Below are 22654 nucleotides of genomic sequence, written 5' to 3' on the forward strand. Positions count from 1 at the left end.
CATTTAAAACTTCTCCGTTTGTTGTAATGGATGGTTCCACATATGGATGGTGTGGTGGTGGCTGATGGAGCACCTGTGTTTTTTTGGTGTTAATTATTAGGCCAAAATTAGCACAGGCAGCAGAGAATTGATCCATCCTTTGTTGCATCTCAGCTTCAGCGGCTGCACTGAGCGCACAATCACCTGCAGACAGAAAATCATGCACCAACAGTGCCTCCATTTTGATCTTGACTTGTAGCCTTTTCAAATTGAAGAACTTACCATCAGTACAGTAGTTGACCTTGATGCTGTGTTCATCCTTATTAAAAGCATTTGACAACATGACTAAAAACATCATGCTAAAAAGCATGGGAGCAAGCACACAGCCCTGTTTCACTCCATTGGTGACTGGGAAGGCACGAGAGCCTTGTCCATTATCCAGAACCTGGGCAAATATGCCATCATGAAATTGACGTACAAGGCTGATAAATTTCTCTGGGCAATGAAATTTTGACATAAGTTTCCATAAGCTTTCAAGACTAGCAATGTCAAAGGCCTTGGTCAGATCTAAAAACATTGTGTACAGACCTTTATCCTGCTCCTGGCATTTCTCTTGGAGTTATCAGGGAGCAAACACCATATCGACTGTTCCTCTGCCCTTTCTGAAGCCACACTGGCTCTCAGGTATATGTCCATCTTCCAAATGGAGGATCAGCTTATTAAGGAGAACTCTAGCAAGAATCTTGCCAGTGATGACTAAGAGAGGATCCCCCTGTGATTGTCACAGGACAATCTATTCAATTTAATTTTATGGAGAGAGACAATGGAGGCATCCTTGAACTCCTAGGGGATAACCTCTTCTTGCCACATAACCTAAAAAATTTCAGTCAGTTTTTGTATGAGTAATGGTCCCTCTACCTTCTCAGTGGAGTAGAATCAGCATCACATGCTTTGCCACATGAAAGGAGCCTAATGACCCTCAAAACCTCTTCTTCAGTTTGAAATTCAGCTAAGGAGGGATTGACATCAACCTGAGGTAAACAGCCAATGGCCTCAGCATTGATTGATGATGGTCTGTTGAGAACACTATGGGTGCATTCAGCCCATTCTCCAGGATCATGTCCTTATCACTAATAAATGAGGCTCACTCAGCACTGAGTACTTGTGATGCACCATAGGTTTTGGTTCCATAAAGAGCTTTCAAGGTATCATGGGGCAAGTGCAAGGTCTATCCACCAATTAGACTGTATTTTTGACCTGTTCCTCTTATATTGTCCAAGTATCAAGCACTCTAAAACCAAAGCCCTGGAGGAAGGGGACATCTCAGATCATGATGAAGCTCTGAGGTCCACTCCGTTAGAGGGGCCAAGGGACCCTTTAATAAAGTGCCATTGGCTCAGAACTGCTTCAGGGATTTCTCTTGCAGATTGGACAATTTTGAAAATCCTCACATATCGCTGTGGAAAGCACTATCATAAGATGTTTCAAAGCTCTCTCTGAAAACTGCATACTCTGTCCCTATTTCTCTTTGGATGAAATGTTTTTTCTTGTACTTCGTAATAGCATTTGATCCAGTATCAGTGCCCTACATAATAACTTTTTAATTTCAGTAGCAACAGGAAATTGCTTGTAATCAAAGCCCACTTTCCTGACAAAGGTAATTCTGTGGGTCAACCTGCAATTTTCCCTATCAGGATTTATAATAAAAATAAAAGTATGTGTCTCATAAAATCAAAAGTAAATTCCAGAGTAAAGGTCATTTCTTCCATACTCATAAACAGTAAATGCAAAGCAAATGTTGAGCCATACATTAAATGTCTCTACCAGTTAGGAGGCAGCATCAGTTCAGGATCTGGAGCCTTTGAAACTGCTGTCCTTAGAATCCCCTCCATAAGGAATGACCTGGCCCACTCTGGCAGCTTCCATAAAGCATATTGTTTGACCTAGTGGACTAAGCATGTACCCTAGGTGTTACACTGTATTCTGTCCATAGTAGAGCCTAAAAAAGCAATGCAAATGTCTTCAGACATTCCATCTGTGATTAACTTCCTCTCAACATAAAAACAAAAGGCTGCCCCTACACTTACTTTGAGTTTTGACAACCTAGCTCTGGATTTACCTTGCTTGGTTCTAGATCTGTATTCAACTTCCTCTTTTCCCACTGCCTAAGTATGATTTGTTTGGTGTCTTTGTTCTTTGAAATTTAAGCTCCTATGAACCAGTTGAACCATTTGGAAAATAGTTTGGAACTATGCCCAAGAAGGTATAAAATTGTGCATATCCGTTGACCCAGTAATACTACTACTAAATCTATACTCCAAATAAATGAAAGAAACAGGGAAAGGACCCATATGTAAAAAAATATTCATAGAAGCTCTTTTTGGGGTCTCAAACAATCAGAAACTGAAGGGATGTACATCCATTGGGGAATGGTTAAATGCTATGGTATATGACTGTGATGGAATACTATTGAGCTATAAGAAATTATTAAGGAGAATGGCTCAGAAAAACCAGGGAAGACTTGTATGAACTGATGCAAAGTAAAGTGAGCAGAATCAAGAGAACAGTAATAATGTAACAATATTAACTATGAATGACTTAGTAATTCTGATCAATACATTGAACCACCACAATTCCTACCTACATATATGGAGAATTGATGGACTAACTCAGAGTACAGATTGAAGCATATTTTTTTCTCTTTCTTTCCTCTTACTTTTTAGAACATGGATAATGTGGAAATTACTTGCTTTTATTTGTATCCCCTGCAAAAAACATTTAATAAATTCTCTACCTATCTAGTTGAATTTAATAAGTGTTTGCTGAAAGGATCTCCACAAAAGTTCTACTCAGATGCCTCATTGTGGCATGGAAGTCACTCTGAGCTCTCGGTGGCTATACCAGCATAATGCAAGCAGGTTGTAACAAGCTGGAAAAGTCTATCTTGAGCATTCCCTGAGGAAAATAATCAGGTCTGTTTTCTGAGGACCAGCCTTGCTTATCACTGAAAGGTTCACCGCACTTGGGCTGGTTACCTGGTGCTAAAATTTTTCTGATCATGACAACCTATGAGACAGGGAAAAATTAAACATGGCCCTGGGGTTCTCTTTCGATGCCCTTCAACTTCTTGCATTGACTGTGATAGAAGGACATAAAAGGGGACAGAGGGAACTATGGATCAAATGGTATTTAGACCATTAGTAAACTTTTATTTGACCATTGATACTCTACATGTGAGATCCTTAACTAATGATTATATTCCTGGAGGAGTCAAATCATATTAATCTTGATTTCCTTCCTATAAACAAAAGCAGAAGAAAGAGGAAGTTACAATTTAATGAAAAGAAGGCTTACAGGTACCCCCTGGAGAGTTAAAGAAAGGGGTTGATGGAGTCAATTTTATTATATATTCAAAAACTATGGAAAAATATTATTTTGTGGGCTAGTGAGTCACCACATACTTCAATACTGATGATAAAGTCATTTGTAAGAAGAAAAGTAGAAAAATTATTATAGCTTCCAAATGAACAGCAATCAAAGTAGTAGAGAAATTCTATCCTGAATTTTTCTAGGGCCCTCCAAATCCATACAACAGATGCTCTGATATTTGGTGACTTCAGTGAAAATATGGAAAAAATGAAGACAGGAAAAAATAACATGGGAAAGTATGCTTCAAGAGAAAGCAATGAGAGAGCCCAAAACTTTTGGATTGCAGAGAAGCCGCTCATCTCTATTTCATTAATATTTTCTCTTAAAAGAAAGTGGTAGGGTGGCAGAGCCAAGATGGCAGAGGACCTGTGATACTTTTCCCCCCAAAGCACATAAAATACTTCTAAAAATGTAAAATGATTCTAAACAAATTCGAGAGCAACAGAAGCCACAAAATGACAGAGTGAAAGAGATTTCCAGCCCAAGGCAGCCTGGAAGGCTGACAGGAAAGGTCTATCACACTAGATTCAGAACAGAGCACATCCCTTGGAGGAGAACCCAGCCATGGTGAGGCAGGAGCAGGACTGGAGCAGGTTTCAGGGTGCAAAACCCTGAGTAGCAGCTGTGGTTCCCAGATTAGTCAACCCACAAACACCAGAGAGAGCTTCAAAGGTCAGTGAGAAAGCTCTTTCACCTGGGTGAGAAGGGAGCAGGGTCCTTCCTGGACCCAGCTCCTGGAAGATGCAGCACCCATTTTTGGAGCCCTCAACCTAAAGACCCTGGTTTGAATCTCAGCCCTGAGTGGCAGCCCGGGGGTGAGGAGGAGTGCTGGATGGTGGAGCTGCAAGGAGGTTGTGGAGAGGGAAATGTACTCCCAGATCCTGGACAGAATAGCTTATGGTTGCTCCCAGATCACAACATAGGCCAGGAGAGGAGTAAACTCCTCTCCCTTGATTGTGCCACCTTGGAGGAACTGAGAACTTACAGGTCCCTAGAGTACACCTTCCAATTGAAAAAAGGACTCAAAAGTTAAGTAACTGGCTGGAAAATTGCCCAAAAGGTGGGAGGGGAGGGGAATAAGACTACAGAAGGTTACTTTCTTGGTGAACAGGTATTTTCCTCTATCCTTTCAGATGAGGTACAGCAAAGCATACCATTAGAGGAAGACATAAAAGTCAAGGTTTCTGCTTCCAAAACCTCTAAAATAAATATGCAAGGATCTCAGACCATAGAAGAGCTCACAAGAGATTTTGAAAATCAAGTAAGAGAGGTGGAGGAAATTGGAAGAGAAATGAGAGCATTGCTAGAAAATCATGAAAAGCAAGTCAACAGCTTGCTAAAGGAGACCAAAAAATGCTGAAGAAAAGAACACCTTTAAAAACAGACTAACCCAAATGGCAAAAGACATCCAAAAAGCCAATGAGGAGAAAAATGCTCTAAAAAGCAGAATTAGCCAATGGAAAAGGAGATTCAAAAGCTCCCTGAAGAGAATAGCTCTTTCAAAATTAGAATGGAGCAGATGGAAGCTAATGGTTTGATGAGAAACCAAGAAATTACAAAACAAAACCAAAAGAATGAAAAAAATGAAGACAATATGAAATATCTCACTGGAAAAACAATTGACCTGGAAAATAGATCTAGGAGAGACAATTTACAAATTATGAGGCTACCTGAAAGCCATGACCAAAAAAAGAGCCTAGGCATCATCTTTAATGAAATTATTAAGGAACCCTGATATTCTATAACCAGAAGGTAAAATAAATGTTGAAAGAATCTACCAATCACCTAATGAAAGAGATCCAAAAAGAAAAACTCATAGGAATATTGTAGTCAGGTTCAAGAGTTCAAAGGGCAAGAAGAAAATATTGCAAGCAGGTGGAAAGAAACAATTCAAGTACTGTGGAAATACAATCAGGATAACACAAGATCTTGCAGCTTCTACATTAAGGGATCGAAGGTTATGGAATATGATATTCCAGAAATTGAAGGAACTAGGATTAAAACCAAGAATCATTTACCCAGCAAAACTGAATATAATACTTCAGGGGAATAAATGCTCATTAAATGAAATAGAGGACTTTCAAGCATTCTTGATGAAAAGACCAAGAGCTGAATAGAAAATTTGACTTTCAAACACAGGAATTAAGAGAAGCATGAAAAGGTAAACAGGAAAGAAAAATCATAAAAGACTTTCTAAGGCTGAACTGTTTACATTTCCACATGGTAAGATAATATTTGTAACTCTTGAGACTTTTCTCAGTATTTGGATAGTTGGACAGATTATATACATATAGACAGAAAACATAGGGTAAGTGAAAAGGAAGGAATGATATCGTAAAAAAATAAAATTAAGGGGTGAGAGAGGAATACATTGGGAGGAAAAGGGAGAAATGGAATGGGGCAAATTATCTCTCATAAAAAAGGCAAGAAAAAGCTTTTCAATGGAGGGGAAAAGGGGGGAGGTGACAGGGAAAAAGTGAAGTTTACTCTCATCACATTTGGCTTAAGGAGGGAATAATGCACACTCAATATTGTATGAAAATCCTTCTTCCATCACAGAAAAGTAGGGAAGAAGGGGATAAGTAAGCTGTGGGAGGATGATAGAAGGGAGGGAAAAGGGGAGGAGGGAGTAATTAGAAGTAAACACTTTTGGGGAGGGACAAGGTCAAAAGAGGGAATAGAAGAAATGGGGGATAGGATGGAGGGAAATATAGTTAGTCTTTCACAACATGACTGTTATGGAAGTCTTTTGCATAACTACACATGTATAGCCTATATTGAATTGCTTGCCTTCACAGTGGGAATGTCTGAGGAGGGAGGAAGGGAGAAAAGTTGAAACTCAAAGATTGAGGAACAAATGTTGAGAATTGTTTTCACATGCAACTGGGAAATAAATGATACAGGTAATGGGGTACAGAAATCTATCTTGCCCTACAAGAAAAGAAGGAAGATGGGGATAAGGGAAGGGAGGGGTATGATAGAAAAGAGGACAGATTGGTGGAAGGGGTAATCAGAAAGCACGGAGTCTTGGGATAAAGGGAGGGGAGAGACTGGGAGAAAATTTTGAGCTCAAAATCTTATGAAAATTAATATTGAAAACTTAAATTTAAGAAAAAGAAAATGGTAGGCTCTGTACATAGCAAACAACTAATATCATGAAGAATGAAATTCACTACATGTTCACACATAGGAAAACATTTATTATGGACACAGAGGTGATTTCTGAGTTAGCTGGCTACACACAGTCAAACCAAAGTTAATATCAAAATGTATAATAAAGAAGAAGAAAGAATAGCAATGAGAAAAAAAATTGTGGCATACAATTATTTATCCCAAATTATTTAGAGAAGCTATTCAAAAATCAAACTTGGGAAATGGACTATAAAAATAACATCAAAACCAACTATAATAATTTTGTTCAGAAGTTAAACCAAAGTAAATTAATTGCTGCAACAAGAAAACTGAAATAGCCTCAAAATGTCAGCAAAGATTTGATTTTATTTGTCAAAGAGAAATGGTTGCCATAAAAATTTATATTTTAATCTGAGTTAGGATAAATTAATTTGTAAAATGTGATGAAGATGGTTGATAGATGATTATGATTGGTATGATCTCATGCAGCAAAGAAAAGCAGTGGAGGGAAAAACTAATGTAAACAAAGTTTTTCTAGGTAACTAATGAAACAAATTCATCTCCAGGACAAGCAAGGATGAAAATAGAGGACTACAGACAGAAGAAAAATGCCACAAACATATATACATATATATTTTTTTTTTTTATCTGTGTATCTGTATGTCTCTGTGACTGTATATAAAAACAACTTATTTTCTCCATCAGGGATACGGAAACTATCATACTTTGATCCTAACATCACAATCCCAGAGGGCTTACATAAGTAGAAAACGTACCAAAAATGGGAAAAGTGCATAAATTAAATTAAGTATATGTACTGCAGATCTCTGCTAGAGGTGATAAAACTGTAAGCTTTGAGAAACTTATTTACAAAGTATCTAAAGGAGTGGAACATACCAAAGGTATGGAAAAAAATCTTGGATTATATCATTTTCAAAATCAGATAAACAGTGAAACATCAGCAACTTCCAACGTGCATGCTTGCTCTCCTGTCTCTATAAAATCTTCTAGAATAATCCTGAAACATATTGAGAGCATCCTTGATGAGGGTATTAATACAAATAAGCCAGCTTTCTCAGGTAATATTCAAAAACACACCACATCTTTACCATTTTGCAATTGCCTTAAGGAGCAGAGAATATACAATAGCACTGCACTTATCATTTTTTAATTACAAAAAGCTAATGAATCAGTAGAACAAAACGCTGCCCTTCGGATCCTTTAAAACAAAGTGTTCCCCATCAATAAACCCAAAGTGCTCAACAGTTCTTGGAAGACAAAACAACAGAAATCATATGACCCACTGATAATAAACATCAGGCAAGGTACAAAACGGAATCTACACTTAACAAAAGGATTCCCCACTTTATTAGCGCAGATTCAACAGAAAGTCTAGGTCAAGAAGGCTTCCTTGGGGATAGCGAGGTGCTCCTGTTTGTAGACAGTATTGTGTTGATTGCATCAAGGTCCAAAACACGGCAGAGGCTCCAACAACAGATCTGAAATCATTCCAAGGAATATCTATTGCCCCAATATGAACATGCATCTAAATGGACATGCTGGAGAGCAGGACTTTTAAACCAGGGGTCTAGAAGCTTGCAAAGGGTCAGAATTCCTTTGGTGTTTCCTGTCTCCACTGGTTTCTATTCTCCTGAAAACTTCTAAACAGAAGACATGGCACAGTCCAGATATGAAGCCTCACAGCTTAGTACCTGAAGTTAATATTTTTAATATTTTTGGATAGAGTTGGTTCCAACAAATGTTAACAAATCAGTCTACCAGGTCTGAACATACCAGACACACACAGTCAGTCAGTCCATAATCATTTATTAAGTGCCTACTATGTACCAAGCACCATATCAAACACTGGGGACACAAAAGCAAAAAAGAAAGACTCTTCTTACCCTCAAAGAGCTGAAAATTAAACAGAATAAGACACAAAAGGAAGATATAAAGTTGGGGGAAAGGGAAGGTACCCCACTGGGGGCACTATGGGTAAATCCAAAAGAAGATAGTTGGGTAGGAAATGAAGAGATAGATGACCTAGATACCCATAAATCAAGGTGTTGGGAAGAGTTCCCCACTCCACTCTCAAGTCAGAGCTGCTCTGGGGCAGAGTACTAGTTAGGTGCAAATACCAAGACTGATTTTATGCTGCAGGATTGTGAGGTTCCAGGTGGCATGATGGAGAAGACCAATGGAGTTAAGCTGGGTGGGATATATCCACCTTCCTATTGACATACATCCATTACTTCCTTAGGGAACTTTGAACTCATTCATGTAGCATTAATATTGGTAATCCTTCTCATCAAACCCATAAAGACTTAGTCCCAGTATGAGCTTCAGTCATACTTTTTAGAAATGTCCTTCCTAAAAGAACTGGAATGTAATTATCACTTGGCATCAACTACCCAGTATAACAAAGTACTCTATAACTTCATTCCCCATTATCCTAGCTATAGATGATGTGTCCTATGGATGCAGGTGTACTCAAGAAAGAGTAACTATCATAGGATCATAGACTGAGAGCTGGAAGGGGCCTTAGGGCCATCAAGTTCAATCCCCTCATTTGGCACAGGAAGAAACTGAAGCTAAGAGAAGTTCAAGAATTTTAGAGTCAGATACAGCAAGTATCTGAATTATGATTCAAATGCAGATCTTCCTGACTCCCAAGTTCATTCTATCCACTATGTAATACTTTGTGGCATGGCCTTGCAGGACTACAGGGTGAACCCCGTTCTTGACCCTTCTGTGATTTCCCAAAGTCAGTCTGGTCTCACTCCTCTTCTGTAACTCACATTGACATTACTACATTAAGCACTTCTAGCTCTCCTGTGTCCTTTATGTCCCAGATAGAAAAGAAAGTTCCCTTGCCTCTAATACTCTTATATGTATTCACAGTCTTACATCAGACTACTGTGAGAAGGGGATGACAGAGGATGACATGGATAGATAGCATCAAGGAAGCAATGAAAATTAGTTTGGACAGACTTTGGGAGATAGCGGAGGTTAGAAGGGCCTGGTTTGCTGTGGCGGATGGAGTCATGAAGAGTGAAACACTACTAAACAACTGAATAACAACCACAACACTGTGTCAGGCACTGTGCTAAAAACACTTTACAGCTGTTATCTCATCTGATCCTAGCAACAACTCTGGAAGTAGGTACCATCATTATTGTCATTTTATAGATGAAGAAACCGAATCAGAGGTTAAGTGGCTTGCTTTGAGCTCTTGAGAGAGGTTAGGGCTAGAGACAAAAGTTGAAGGGAGAGGATGTGCCAAGGATAGAACCTTGAGAAATGAACAAGGTTAGGAGCTGGAAAAGTAAGCAGTGAACAAATCACAGACTTAAAGTCAGAAGGGACCCCAGAGGGCATCAAGCACAATCTTCTTATTTTATACATGGGAAAACTAAGGCCCACAGAGGTTAAGGACTTACCCAGAGCTACACACAAAACGAGCATCAGAGGCAGGATTTGAACCAAGGCCTTCTTACTTCAGAGTCAATGCTCCTTCTATCACAGCATGTCAGCTCCCTAAGAACTAGGAAAGAACAATGTCTTAGAAGTCAGATAAAGAGAGAGTACCCAGTAGAAGGGAAGAACAATAATAGCTGACATAACTACAGTCCTCTGAAATTTGCAAGCCTTTTATACTTCATTCCTGTGAGGGTCGAGTGTACCCATTTTACAGATGAGGAAACTGAGCTTCAGAAAAGTTAAATAACTTGTCCAAGGTGATACAACTTAGAAGTTGCAATGGGAGTGGAGGGAAGAGGTTTGAACCCAGATCTCTGCTGGTTCCAAGCCAAGTCCTATTCCTATCAGGTCACAAATATTGCAAAGTGGTCATGGAAGGTGTACACAAAAAGGTCATTAATTCTGAATATAAACGATTAGTGTTGCTGATAATAGCAGTCACTGAAGCATTTGGGTAGTGGAAACCAGATTGATGGGGACTGAGGAAGGACAGGTGTATGGAAAGCAAAAGCCATAGAAAGATACGCAAACCCCAAGCATCAAGAAAAGAGGCAGGGGTCCCCAAGGGAATGAATTTCTAAAATAGGAGACAGACAGACAGAGAGGAAAAAGAGAAAAAATGACACACAAAGAGAGAAACAAAGTGAGAGAGACACAGAGAGAAAGAGAGAAATAAAGTGAGAGAGACACACAAACTTAGACAGGAAGAGAGGGAGAGAGGGGAGGGGAGAGAGAAAGAGACGAAAAAGACAGAGAAAGGGCGAGAAAGAGAGAGAGACAGAGAGAAAGACAGAGAAAGGAGTAAAAGAAAGGAGAGGGGGAGCAGAAGGTGGAAGAGAGAGACAGAGAGGAGACAGAGTGAGAGAGAAAGAGATACAGAGAGAGAGAAGAAAGTAAAAGAAAGGATAGGGAGACAAAGTGAGACAGAGAGGCTGGGAAAGAAAAACAGAAGACAGAGAGTAAGAAAGAGAAGAGAAGGAGAGTGAAAGAAAGAAAGAGGAGGATCTCATCAACAGTGAGATACAGAGGTGGATTATCATAGATGGAGTAGCTATCAATCAAAATGATTGTCAGATTTAGCATCTGGCCAGCTCTATGCAACGAGTCACCTCCCCAAACCAGAGGGAACCAAACAAGTAATGATGTAAAAGAAGGTTGTGAAGGTTCAAGAGACCCAATGGTTCACTCACTAAGGACATGGCAATTTCTTACACACACACACATAGATATAAACATGTAAGAATATGTATACACATATGTGTGTATACATACATGTGTGTGCATATACACACATACATTTTCTACCTTCCCTCAGGAAAAGAAGCAAAGCAAAGAGGATGAGGGAGCTGGTTTCAAAACCGGATGACCTGGGTTCAAGTTCTGCATCTGACACTTACTGGCTGTGTGACCCAGGAAAGTCATTGGACCTCTCAGCACTCTAGTCAATTCTCTAAGCCTACATTGCAGAGAAGGCACTATGCTGCATTGATAGAGGCAGTTTCCTCACCCCAAAGTTTACTATACTAATGAAATCAGAGGTCTGATTCGTTTCCCCTTACATATTTTTGCACCAGAGTCAAATCAAGCTCATTGAATTGACCCATTGTTTGATTTAACTGGCTGAGTCACCTTGCAGTTTTGGTGATAGGTATTGCACAATCAGAGGCTGAAAAATATAGTAACTTAAAGAGGTTGGACACTTGATACAACTAGAACCATGGAATGCAGAATATCGATGTTGAAAGAGTCCTTAGAAGGCAGAAAAGAGAATCCAAAGCTGGAAGACCCTTAGAATGTAAACCAAAGAATGTCAGAACAGTAAGGACTTTGGAACACTGAATATAAAACATCAGTAGTATGAGAGATCTCAAATTAACATACAAAGTATTCACAGATGGAGAAGCCCATATGGCACAGAATTCCAGATATCAAAAAGTCTTGAAAGATTAACTCTTTCCTCTTACAGAGGGCAAACTAAAGCCTTCAGAGGTCAAATGACTTGCCCAAGGTCACAAAGTAAGTCAGTGTACGAGACGCAGAGTGAAACCGAGGTCTGCTTCCTTCCCAACCAACATTCTTTCAGCCGCACCACGATGCCAGAAGTCAGTTCATGCGGTATGGCAGATAAGAATAACATTAGGGTTTAGAGACATAGAAAAGTCAACAAAGAACAAGGGACTTTTGATAATAATTAGGAAAAGAAACAACAGGGAGAATGATTAGACAAGAAAAGAACTGGAGGGACATTTTCCTCCAAAGCCTTCCCCCAATTCAATACACTAACCAAATAGGCTTATGAAATAACACAATTCTGCCCAATAATATTTTCACAAGGATAAATTTGACCCATCAATAAATTTGAGTGACATTTCTATATCACTTTGTTAGAAGAATGGGCATGGAGAAAAAGAAGTTCATTATATAAGAATTTTCCAAGACATTCTCCTTTAACCCACCCCACTACTCTGCCCCATCCCAGGAGCCTGATAGAAATCTATCAGAAGGGCCAAAAACAATTTTCTTGGGGAAGTAATCATGACTTGATTCTGTTTCATTTCCTTGAACAAAGATTCAAGATTTTGGACAACAGAGTGGCGTTGTTTGCCCATTGAGAGTGAGAATAAGGAGAAAAAAAGAAGAGATCTGGGAACTATGAATTGCCTAGAAAGGTCAGAGATGGTTAAATGGAAGACACTTAGAACGTAAACCAAAGAAAGTCAGAACAGTAAGGACTTTGGACTTGGCATTGTCTGAGTCAGTCCAAAGGGTCTCACCATCATTCCTTTCTTCTCCAGCACCGTACAATGGGCCATACACTCATAGATTCAAGTTGTTAGAAAAGGAAGTGGCCTTAGATATCATCTAATCCAACCCACTCTATACAGATGAGAAATTAATACAGTCAAATGGGACATGATTTGGTCACACAAGGCCCAAAACATTGGACTTGAGTCCATATCCAGGATTCTTTCAACTCTAAGAGGATGCATCCCCTACCTATACTTCAGGGCCTAGGGACCACCTCCAAAATGCCTAGAAACATCCATCAGGGTCCAGGGTAGAAATTTCTCTTGGCAGGAGGAGAAAAGGTGCTCTCAATTCTTTGTTGCCCCTATACCCTCTCTTCTATACAGCAAGTGTCTGTACATACATAGCACTACACGTCCAAGAACATTTCTTAGCTAACTTCAGGTAAGCCCTATGCAAAGGTCACCATTTGAGTGGCAGCTCTCACGAGGAGCTCTCACAATTCTAAAAGCAAGCTTGGAGGGCTATTCAGGAAGCAGGGCTGGGCTGGGCCAAGCCAGCTGTCACCAGGAAGAACTCACACTCATCTAAATAAACAATGGGTAAGTATAAATCACCTGGGTGAGTGGAGACCAGCAAAGCACTCTCTGCCCAGAACAGGTAAGCAACAGATGGGGAAACAGATGGGCCCTAGGATGAGATCTGAGCCCAGGACCTAAGGGACAAGATACAGCAATGGGAATGAGGATGGTATTTCTACATTCAGATCTAGAGACATCAGAGCTTTCAAAGACCAGGAGAGAGACAGAGACAGACACAGAGACAGAGACAGAGACATAAATGAGAAGCTAAGATCTAGGAAGGTTGAGGGGGTTTGAGAAGCATGGAACAGAATAGGAGAAAGGAATATGAGTTCCTTGAGATGCTAAGTAGAACAATGGGTAGAATTCTGGGTTTAGAGTGAAAAGATCTCTGAGTTCAAATACTGCCTTAATCGGTTACTAGCTATGACTCTGGGCAAGTCATGTAACCTCTCAGCCCTAGTTTCCTCATCGGTAAAATGAGCAGGTTAGACTTTATGACCTCTAAGGTCCCTTTCCAACTCTAAATCTATAGGCCTGTGATCACTATGTAATCTTTGCCCTACACAATCATCTATCCTCTTTTTCTAGAGGAGCAGTGTTGAAATCCTAGCTCTCTACAGCTGGATGACCTTAGACAAGTTACTTCTCCACTTTTGGCTTAATTCTAGATTTCTATGGTTCCTTTCAGCTCTAAATTCTATGACATACCTCCCACCTCTTGGCAGAAAGGTGGTGGAATACAGGTGCAGGATGAGGCATACATTTTCAGATACGGCCAATATGTTGATGTGTTTTGTTGGACTCTACCTATTACAAGAGAGAGCTTGGGATTCAGTGTTATAGAGGAGACAACAACAGCAGAGGAGACAGTAGTTAGGAACAGAAAGGCAGGAAAAAAAGAGCATCGATAAAATACTTTTAAATAAATAGAAAAAAGAAGAGTGGTAATGAACAGAGCAATTTTATTACTACCTTGTTAAATTTTACAATCCTTCTAAGAATAACTATATGAAAAAGACATATTTGGATTCAAGACTGGTCATACATTTTTGTTCTTTGCATATGAAAATGTTTGTACTTGTTGACAGTGATTAAGTTCATAAGAAAAAATTGAAAATTTAGAATGTAAATAAATAAATCATATGGTTGAATGGTTTTTTAATGCCACTGTATCTTCTTTCCAGACCATGCAATCTTTCCTGGTCCTTGTCCTCTTAGGAGGAATAGTCTGTAGTCTCCATGGTAAGAATTGATCCCTCCCTGCATTTATTCAGGCTCCTCTCCACTCCTGGGACAGACTTACCCCATGTGCATCTCTCCACCTGCTGAAAACCTCTTCCTCTTTCCATGTGTCTCTATATTTGTCACACACATCATTTCTTACGGCATTCCCATACATTCAAATACTACAATTTGGTTAGTCATTCCCCAGTTGATGGGCATCTACTTTGTTTCCAATTTTTAGCTATCATAAAAAAGTATTGCTATAAATATTTTTGGAATGTATGGGGACATTTTTCTTATCCGTGGTTTTCTTGGGTTATAAACCCAGAAATGGAATCTCTGGTTTAAAGAGTATAGACATTTTAGTCACCTTATTTCCATAATTCCAAATTACTTTCCAAGGTAGTTGCACCATTTCATAGCTCCACCAATACTATATTAGTGTGTTTCATAGCATACACCAATAGTGTGTCTAGCTCAAATGTTTCCTTTAGGAATTTGAATGCATAGGCATTTAGAACATAAAAGTTAATTATTATATTGATTTATTTTCTTTGGTTGTTTTTATAATACAGCCTCCAAGTTTATCCCTTTTTATTTTTTCAATGTTTGTTTTTGCTTTGTCTGATCATATGAATGCTACTCTTGCTTTTTAGGATTCACTTATCCAATCTTTTTTCATTTTATTGAATTAATTATTCCATTCACATTTAAATTTATGAGACTTAGGTTTCTATTTTCCTATTTCTAATATTGGTATTTTTTAGTAATAATTTTTCCTCCTTCTGCTATAAATACTATGCTATGTTCCATCAATTCCTTTGCCTTAATCATTTTTTTTAAAGAAAAAGAAATTTATGCTTCAATTTGCACTCAGTTCATCAGTTCTCTCTGGAAATGGATAGCAGTTTTTAATCATGAGGTATCTGGAAATGATTTTGCATCATTGTACTGATCTGAGTAGCCAAATCTTTCCGAGCTGATAATCACTGCGTTTACACAATGATCTCCTGATTCTTCTCACTTCATGTGGAATCACTTCATATACGTCTAATCATGTTTGGTTTTTTTTTTCCTGAAACCACCCACTTTTTATTTCTCATAGCACAATAGTACTCTATCACAGTCATATGTCACAACTCATTCAGCCATTCCTCAATTGAGAAGCTTCCCCTCAATTTCCAATTCTTTGCCACCAGAAATATTTTGGTACAGATAGGTCTTTTTCCTTTTCTTTGATGTCTTTAGGGTATACACCTAGTACTGGTATTGCTCAGTCAAAAGTCAAAACTCTAAATGTGCACAATTTTATAGACCTTTGGGCATATGGTTCTTTAGGTCAAATTGTTCTCCAGAATGGTTAGATCAGTGCATAAGCCCACCAACAATTTATTAGGGTACTTATATTTTCTCATCCCATCCAATATTTGTCATTTCTGATAGGTATGAGGAGGTACCTCAGATACATTCTGATTTGCATTTCTCTAATCAATAGTGATCTAGACCAGCTTTTCATATAACTATTGAAGATTTTGATTTCTATTTCTGAAAATTACTTGTTCATTCCCACTTCTGGTGAGTATAGAATAGTTTTGTGTTATTTAAATATCCTTTGTATTTAAAAGTCTTTCTCCAGATCACTTGCAGAACTTGTTTCTTAACTGAATTGTGAATTGTAACCACTCTGGGTCTAGAAGCTTGCTGTCTAAAGGATTTTTTCTAAAGTTTAAGAATTTTTTCTATTGGCATTTCATTTTCTATGTTCAGCTGTTCTCACAAGTCCCCTTCATTATTTCTATATTATAGCATTGAAGTTTCTTAGTTCTCCCTTGTGTTTTCTGGGAAATATATGATCCTTAGGTTGTTTCAATGTATCTTTGTCTTTGAAATAAGTATCTATTGCTCGCATAGTGTGCATATTTGCTTTTAACGTTACTGCTTTTTACTTCTCTTCTTCTAAATTGTCCTTCACTTCTGTATATTTATATTCCCAATGTATTGTTCTCTCTGTTATCTCTCTGCTGAGATTTCCCATTACAGATCCCAGTTTTTCTCTTCTCATTATTTTTGCTATGCAAGCCATAAATTCTGCCCTCAGAATTCCTATTTCCCTTTTTCACCAAGGAGGTACATGTTGTGGATCCCCATTCTCGTCACGTTTCTCAAGGTCCTCTGTATCATCAAGAGTTGGATTATTTCCTTTTTCTTTGCAGTACTTTCTCATAGATGCCCAATCTCAGTTACCAAATCTGGAGATCATATTTCCTCTGGTGGATAATGTTTTCCTTATTGATTTAAGTGATGTTCAAGGTCTCGGACTTTTCTTCTTTCTAAGATCTTTGACAATTTCATTTCTTTTTTCTCATTTTTCCCCTATTCACTTTCTGACACTCTCCCTTTTGATCATGGTTTTGTTGGGGATCTCTTCCCATGCTGGACAAATCACAGTTCACCAGGCTAGGTGTCTGGCCCACATGACTTTTGGGTGGTCAGAACTTGCCTCAGCTAGATGATATGTTCTTTTCCCCTAATTTAGTAGAGTGATCCACAGCCCCCCGCATGGTGCCCTATTTCACTCCCTCTCCCTTAAGTTTTCTATGCTGGCACTTGAAGTTAAAAGAGCTGCTTTCTTGGTGCTAAACGCTCTAGCACTGACAACCATGGAATCAAGTTCAGAGCTTTTCAGTGCTGGTCCTACAAGGTTGTACCCTTCACACACATCCATCCCCGACTCCCCACATGGTTTTGTTCCTGAAAGATGCCACTGCATTGGATGCCCATTTTAGTCCAAAAGAACTACTTCAGCCTGGAGGTAGGGTCTACCCAGCATCAGGAAGAGGGAGGGAGTATGGAATGCGGGATTGAGTTTTGTTGCAACACTCTCCTTGGGTCTACTAGTGCAGCCTCACTGCTGGTAGCATGAGGGATGGGGAAAGACATACTGAGTGAGCTCAAGCTTGGTGAGCACCAGTTCATAGGTGTGGGGGAAGGGGTTACCATCTTTTGGACTCTGGGCGTGCTTGACCAGAGAGACAGATGAAGGTGCTTTATGTTCATTTGCATGACTTCTGCTTTGGAAAGGTTTGAGAGTGCCCAAAAATGTCTAGTCCTCTATCCTGTTGCTTGTGTGACTCCAACTATTGCTATTATGGTGGCTATTATCATTATTATTATCTAGAATCCCTTCTGGCTCTAAATCAAAGATCCTGTGATATGATAGATGTGGAATATGAACATCCCGACTCCTTTGGAGTTGCATCAGATAATTGGCTTCACAGGAACTGCCTGCAGTTCCAGAACGCTGAGATGTCTCCGCCACCTGAGTTCCCTATAGGGATCCCTCACACCATCCTCATCAAGAGGAACCAATATTCTTATTTTGTGTTTACGCCTTTATCAAACAACTGAGTCTTTAGAGTCTGAGTCTTTTGGAGAAAGCCCACAGGGGATGCTACCTCTCTATTACTTCATTATCTTTGTGCATTCCATACAAGTCATTCCTCATCACTGCCCCACAGAACCTTTATCTTCTTTGAGCCTCTATTCAGTGACGCTGCCTTCAGGACATTTTTCTTGAGTCCCTCATTTCTTAGGACTCTCTCCCACTTTGTCACCTCCTATTGACTTCTTGGTGGACATGCTATACATCTCATTGTCCTGGCCTCACTCCCCCACCCAGGACAATTTGAATTTCTTGAGGAGAGGGACTATTTTCTTGCCTACATCCCCATTGCCTAGAAGTGTCCTGCACATAGTAGTAGTCAGCCTATAGGATTAGCCCTATCTCTTGAGTCAGAAAAATGACACTCAGAGAAGCTTAGGGATTCTCCCCAGACCCACCCCAATGAGTTATAATAGTAACTAACCATTTGGAGATCTCCTAGATCTCCAAACTCCTAATCCTCCTCCACATGTCACACCTCATAGCAATATTTCTCTTCCTTCCTCTTCTAGGTGTACTTTCAGAGGAGCTCTCTGGCACTGGTACCCTTTTCTCCATTAGTGGGCAGTATTTTGGAGACACTGTGCGGGCCATAAAATTTTTCTTTGGACCACTGGGCTTCTTAAGAGGGTAAGGAATTCCCAGGCCTCTTCCATCTGATCCAGCTTGCCCTGAAACCATGAGTCTGGTTTTTCACTGCAAAGTCCCTCTGCTTCAGCCTCCACTCCTTATCCATCATCCACCTTAGCCTTCCCACAACAAAAGTAACCTCTGTAAACAGACTTTGTAAGGGCAATGAGCACTGGACAGACAGTCAGGAGACCAGAGCTCTAGCCTAGAAGTCCCAAAGGTCCCACTCATTTCCTGTGTAAGCTTGGAGAAGTCATGACCTCTCTAAGCTTTGGTTTCCTCATCATTCTAATGATGGCATTGTATTAGGCAATTTCCAAGATTCCTTCTAACTCTGGTATCATAGGGTATTGCAGATGGAAGACTGGAAATATTGGAAGATGGAAAGATTTGAAGATGGAGACTGGAAATATTTTATGTTCTAAGGTCCCTCTCAGCTTCAACATTTTAGGTTCTAAGGTCTCTTCCAGTTCTGAGATTCTATGATTCCAAATTATTAACTGCAAAAGATTCTATGCTCAGTTTTGCACATCAACAGATCCTCTGTTTTCTGAGGACTTATAATCAACATACGTCTACTCACATAGGACATAAACTGCAGAACTAAACTAGGGGTCATACATAGGCAACAAATGAGAGAGTTTTTAACATTGGGATTGCCTGGGTAGGAGAGCACATGCATAGGGAAAGACAGAATTGAAGGCCCATCACCCTCTCCATTTTCCAGGTTGTCTGCTCCCATCCCCGGACCTACAGTAACCCCAACTTTAGAGAAACTCAACTTAGAGTCTGAAACCAGAGCTCCTTCAACTGACTTTGGCCAGGTAGTTAGGCAGACTCATCTCTGATACAAAGATAACCACTATTCTTTACCCTTTTTGTAAGGATGAGTCTCAGTTTCCCTGTTTTTCCATTTCCTGCCCCCTTTAGTCCCAAGCCATGAGGGAGTGAAAGAATGAATGATCAACAAATGTCATCACTGACAGGAGCTTTGAAATCTTTGAGTCTAGCCCCTTCCTTTTGCAGATCATAGGATCTAGAGCTGGCAAGGACCTCAGAGACCATCTGGTCCAATTCATTGTACAAATAAGGAAACTGAGAAGTTTCCAGAAGCCCAGAAAGAAGCACAAGAAATTTAAGACAATAGTTCAAGTACAGTTAGTAATGTGAAGGCCCAAGATTCAAACCCAAGTGCTTTGACTCTAGATCAATTTCTCTTTCCTCTATATCATTGGGTCTCATTGCCTCAGAAGGGTAGGACTTAGCAAGAGACAGATGATGTGGCAAGAAGGAATAATGGGATGTCCCTCCAGAAAATCATTTCTATAGTAACCTGTGAGATGAATAGTGCATGCATTATCATCCACATTGCACAGATGAGAGAAGTGGAATTCAAAGAAGGTATCAGAGCCTGGGTGTTTTCACGACAAGTTCAAGCTCTTTCTATTACCTTGGCATGTTGAGTGTAGAGTGAAAAGCTCTGTTTTTGAAACTGGAGATAAGATGTATCAATAAGATGTACTGAGCAAGAAGCACGTGCTCAACCTGAAATTCAGAGTTCTTCTGTGTCCCTCACTAAAGCTTCTATTATCCATTACTAACCCTTGTGTTTCCTTTTGTTTGTTTGTTTTGTGGTTGGGGTGGGGGGTGGCAAGTGTGGTTAAGTGACTTGCCCAGAGTCATACAGACCCTGATTTAAATACCTGACGCCAAATTTGAACTCAGATCCTCCTGACTGTAGGACTGGTGCTCTATCCACTGTGTCACCTTGCTTCCCCATCCATTACTAAATCTTAATAATCATGTTAGTGATTTAGCATACCTCCTGAACACACTGCAGGGATTACCAAACACAAGGACCTTGGCAATTTTAAGGGATAAGGCATAGAGAGGTCCCACTTCTCATGGCAACTGAGCTGAAAAAATTATTGTGGATTATTGATGAAGAAAAGAAGGAGGAACATGGAAGATTTAGAGAAATGTGGAAAGACTGTTGTAGAGTGAAATAAGCAACAATTCACATGATGATCCTAGTAATAAAGTGAGAGACAACTTTGGAAGACCTGAGAACTCTGAGCAAAGCAGGCACCAAACATGACTTCAAAAGAACTGGATGAAAACACATGAGGTGACAAACTAGTGGTATAAGGTCAGACGTACATTCTCATTCCTGACCACTGTGCAGAATGATTTTGCCTGATGATACATATTCATTAAATTGGTTGCAGGGAGAAAAGAATGATGTGTTAATGGGTAGGAAAGGATATAAGGGGGAAAAAGGGTAGTGGTTTTATATCACTGGCTTCAGATTCTTCATATGTAGAATATAAGGGCAGGAAGAGCTGCTAAAATATATAAGAAAGAATAAGACAAGTAAGAACTGTGATAGACCTTAAGATAATAATATTCAACCACCACACTTTGTAGATGGGAAACAGGTTCATTTAAGGTTCATCATTGCCTTGATGTTGAACTGGAGACAGGGAAATTAGAATTTACATTTATTTAGCATGTTTACGTTTGTAAAGTGTTTTCCTCACAATAATTCTGTGAGGCAGACAATGCAAATATTACCATCCCTAATTTTACAGATAAGGAAACTGAGACTTAAAGGAGTAAAGTCACTTGCCGAACATCATCCAGATAATAAAGGTCAGAACTAGGATTTGAACCTTGGTCTCTTTGCTCCAAGTTCAGAATTCTGTCCACCACAGTGTCTTACAAATAGCAATTGGCAATGGGGGCTCTAGAATCACCTTTCATGGAGATTACCTAGGACAGAAACTACAAACAATCCCCAAATTCTCTGACAACCCCCAATTTCTCTCCTATAATTTACAATCCACTTTGGGGAAATGTGTCCCTATCTAGAGAAAAAGTCTGGGGGAGATAACTCTGAAGTTCAAAGGAATTTTAAAATTTTCTTTTCTTGCAGCATACAGGCAAAAATCGGTGATGAATGGAGTCCCAGATATGGTGTCTCAGGGGGCAGTGAGTCGCGTATCATTCTCTATGATGGAGAAAGCATAATAAGAGTGTCAGGCCAGGGTAAGGTCTGCATCCGTTTCATAGAGATGGAAACCAACACTGGGAGAATTTTCAGAGCGGGGAAGCCTATTGGCAACTATTTTGACAAGTACCCACCTTACGAGGATATGGAGCTCAGTGGCATCAGGGGTTTATATGGAATTACATGTATCAAAAAGCTGGAATTTGATTGGTCATACAGTCCTGAAATGTTTGCCGTAACTGAAATAGTTGACACAACTGACATACCGGTCCAAAGTTCAGGATGAAGAAGACACCTCAGCTGGGCCTGCTGAAAACACCTAAGTGCCTCCCAAGACACCTCAGCTGAGTCCCTATTGAAGACACCTCAACGTAACAATGCCATTGCTTAGCATCCTACAACTACTGAACACTATACTAAGCCCTTTATCCCTTCTAGGAAAAGATCAGAACCTGTAGTTACCCTGAGATTTTCTTTTTAATCTATATATACCATGACCTGGGTTACTCTTCCAGAGACCTGGACCCAATGGCTGGCCTAAGGACCCTCAGATCTGGGAGGGAAAAGCATACCCACGACCCAGGTGATGTGGCTCCCCCAGAAGCTGCTAGACTACAAGGGAAGGAGGAAAGGAGTTAAGATTGTGATGGGGAGAGTACCCTCAGGAAATTTAGAAGTCTAATCAGCCAATAAAGCTTCTGCAAAAGCTGTGTCTTGGGCTGTAAAGTGTGGTTTTTTTTGGGAAATGAATTTGGCAATTAATGGGGCAAGATGTGGGAACAACAGAGGTTCTCACTCTGATATAGGAAACCCTCAAAACAGAGAAAAGAGTGACTGTCTGCTGTGGAAAGGGGGACTGAGTAAGATTAGGAAATAGTCATCTTTGATTGCTCCCTGTAGATGAAAGGCCATGGAGGGTCTCTACTCAAATCCAAGGAACATTTGGTACTTTCCACAAGTCCATTGTCTGAACTTTGAGATATTAGAGCACTGAGG

The 22654-nt window shown here is 39.8% G+C and overlaps 1 protein-coding gene across 1 annotated transcript; it reads left to right on the plus strand.

Annotated features, from left to right (window-relative positions):
* Window positions 1–14539: 14539 nt before the first annotated feature.
* Window positions 14540–22368, plus strand: LOC140522752 (prostatic spermine-binding protein-like). Its single transcript, XM_072638042.1, has 3 exons — window positions 14540–14594; window positions 18531–18648; window positions 21584–22368. Exons 1-3 carry the CDS (start codon window positions 14540–14542, stop codon window positions 21942–21944), a joined length of 534 nt encoding a protein of 177 aa, XP_072494143.1. The 3' UTR covers window positions 21945–22368.
* Window positions 22369–22654: the final 286 nt, after the last annotated feature.

The sequence above is a fragment of the Notamacropus eugenii genome, chromosome 1 (genome assembly GCF_028372415.1).
Source record: "Notamacropus eugenii isolate mMacEug1 chromosome 1, mMacEug1.pri_v2, whole genome shotgun sequence".
NCBI classification, from domain to species: Eukaryota; Metazoa; Chordata; class Mammalia; order Diprotodontia; family Macropodidae; genus Notamacropus; species Notamacropus eugenii.

Coding starts and splice junctions, on each gene's coding strand:
- LOC140522752 (XM_072638042.1), top strand. CDS start 14,540: ATGCAATCTTTCCTGGTCCTTGTCCTCTTAGGAGGAATAGTCTGTAGT. Junction 14,595..18,530: donor AATAGTCTGTAGTCTCCATG/GTAAGAATTGAT, acceptor TTCCTCTTCTAG/GTGTACTTTCAGAGGAGCTC. Junction 18,649..21,583: donor CCACTGGGCTTCTTAAGAGG/GTAAGGAATTCC, acceptor CTTTTCTTGCAG/CATACAGGCAAAAATCGGTG.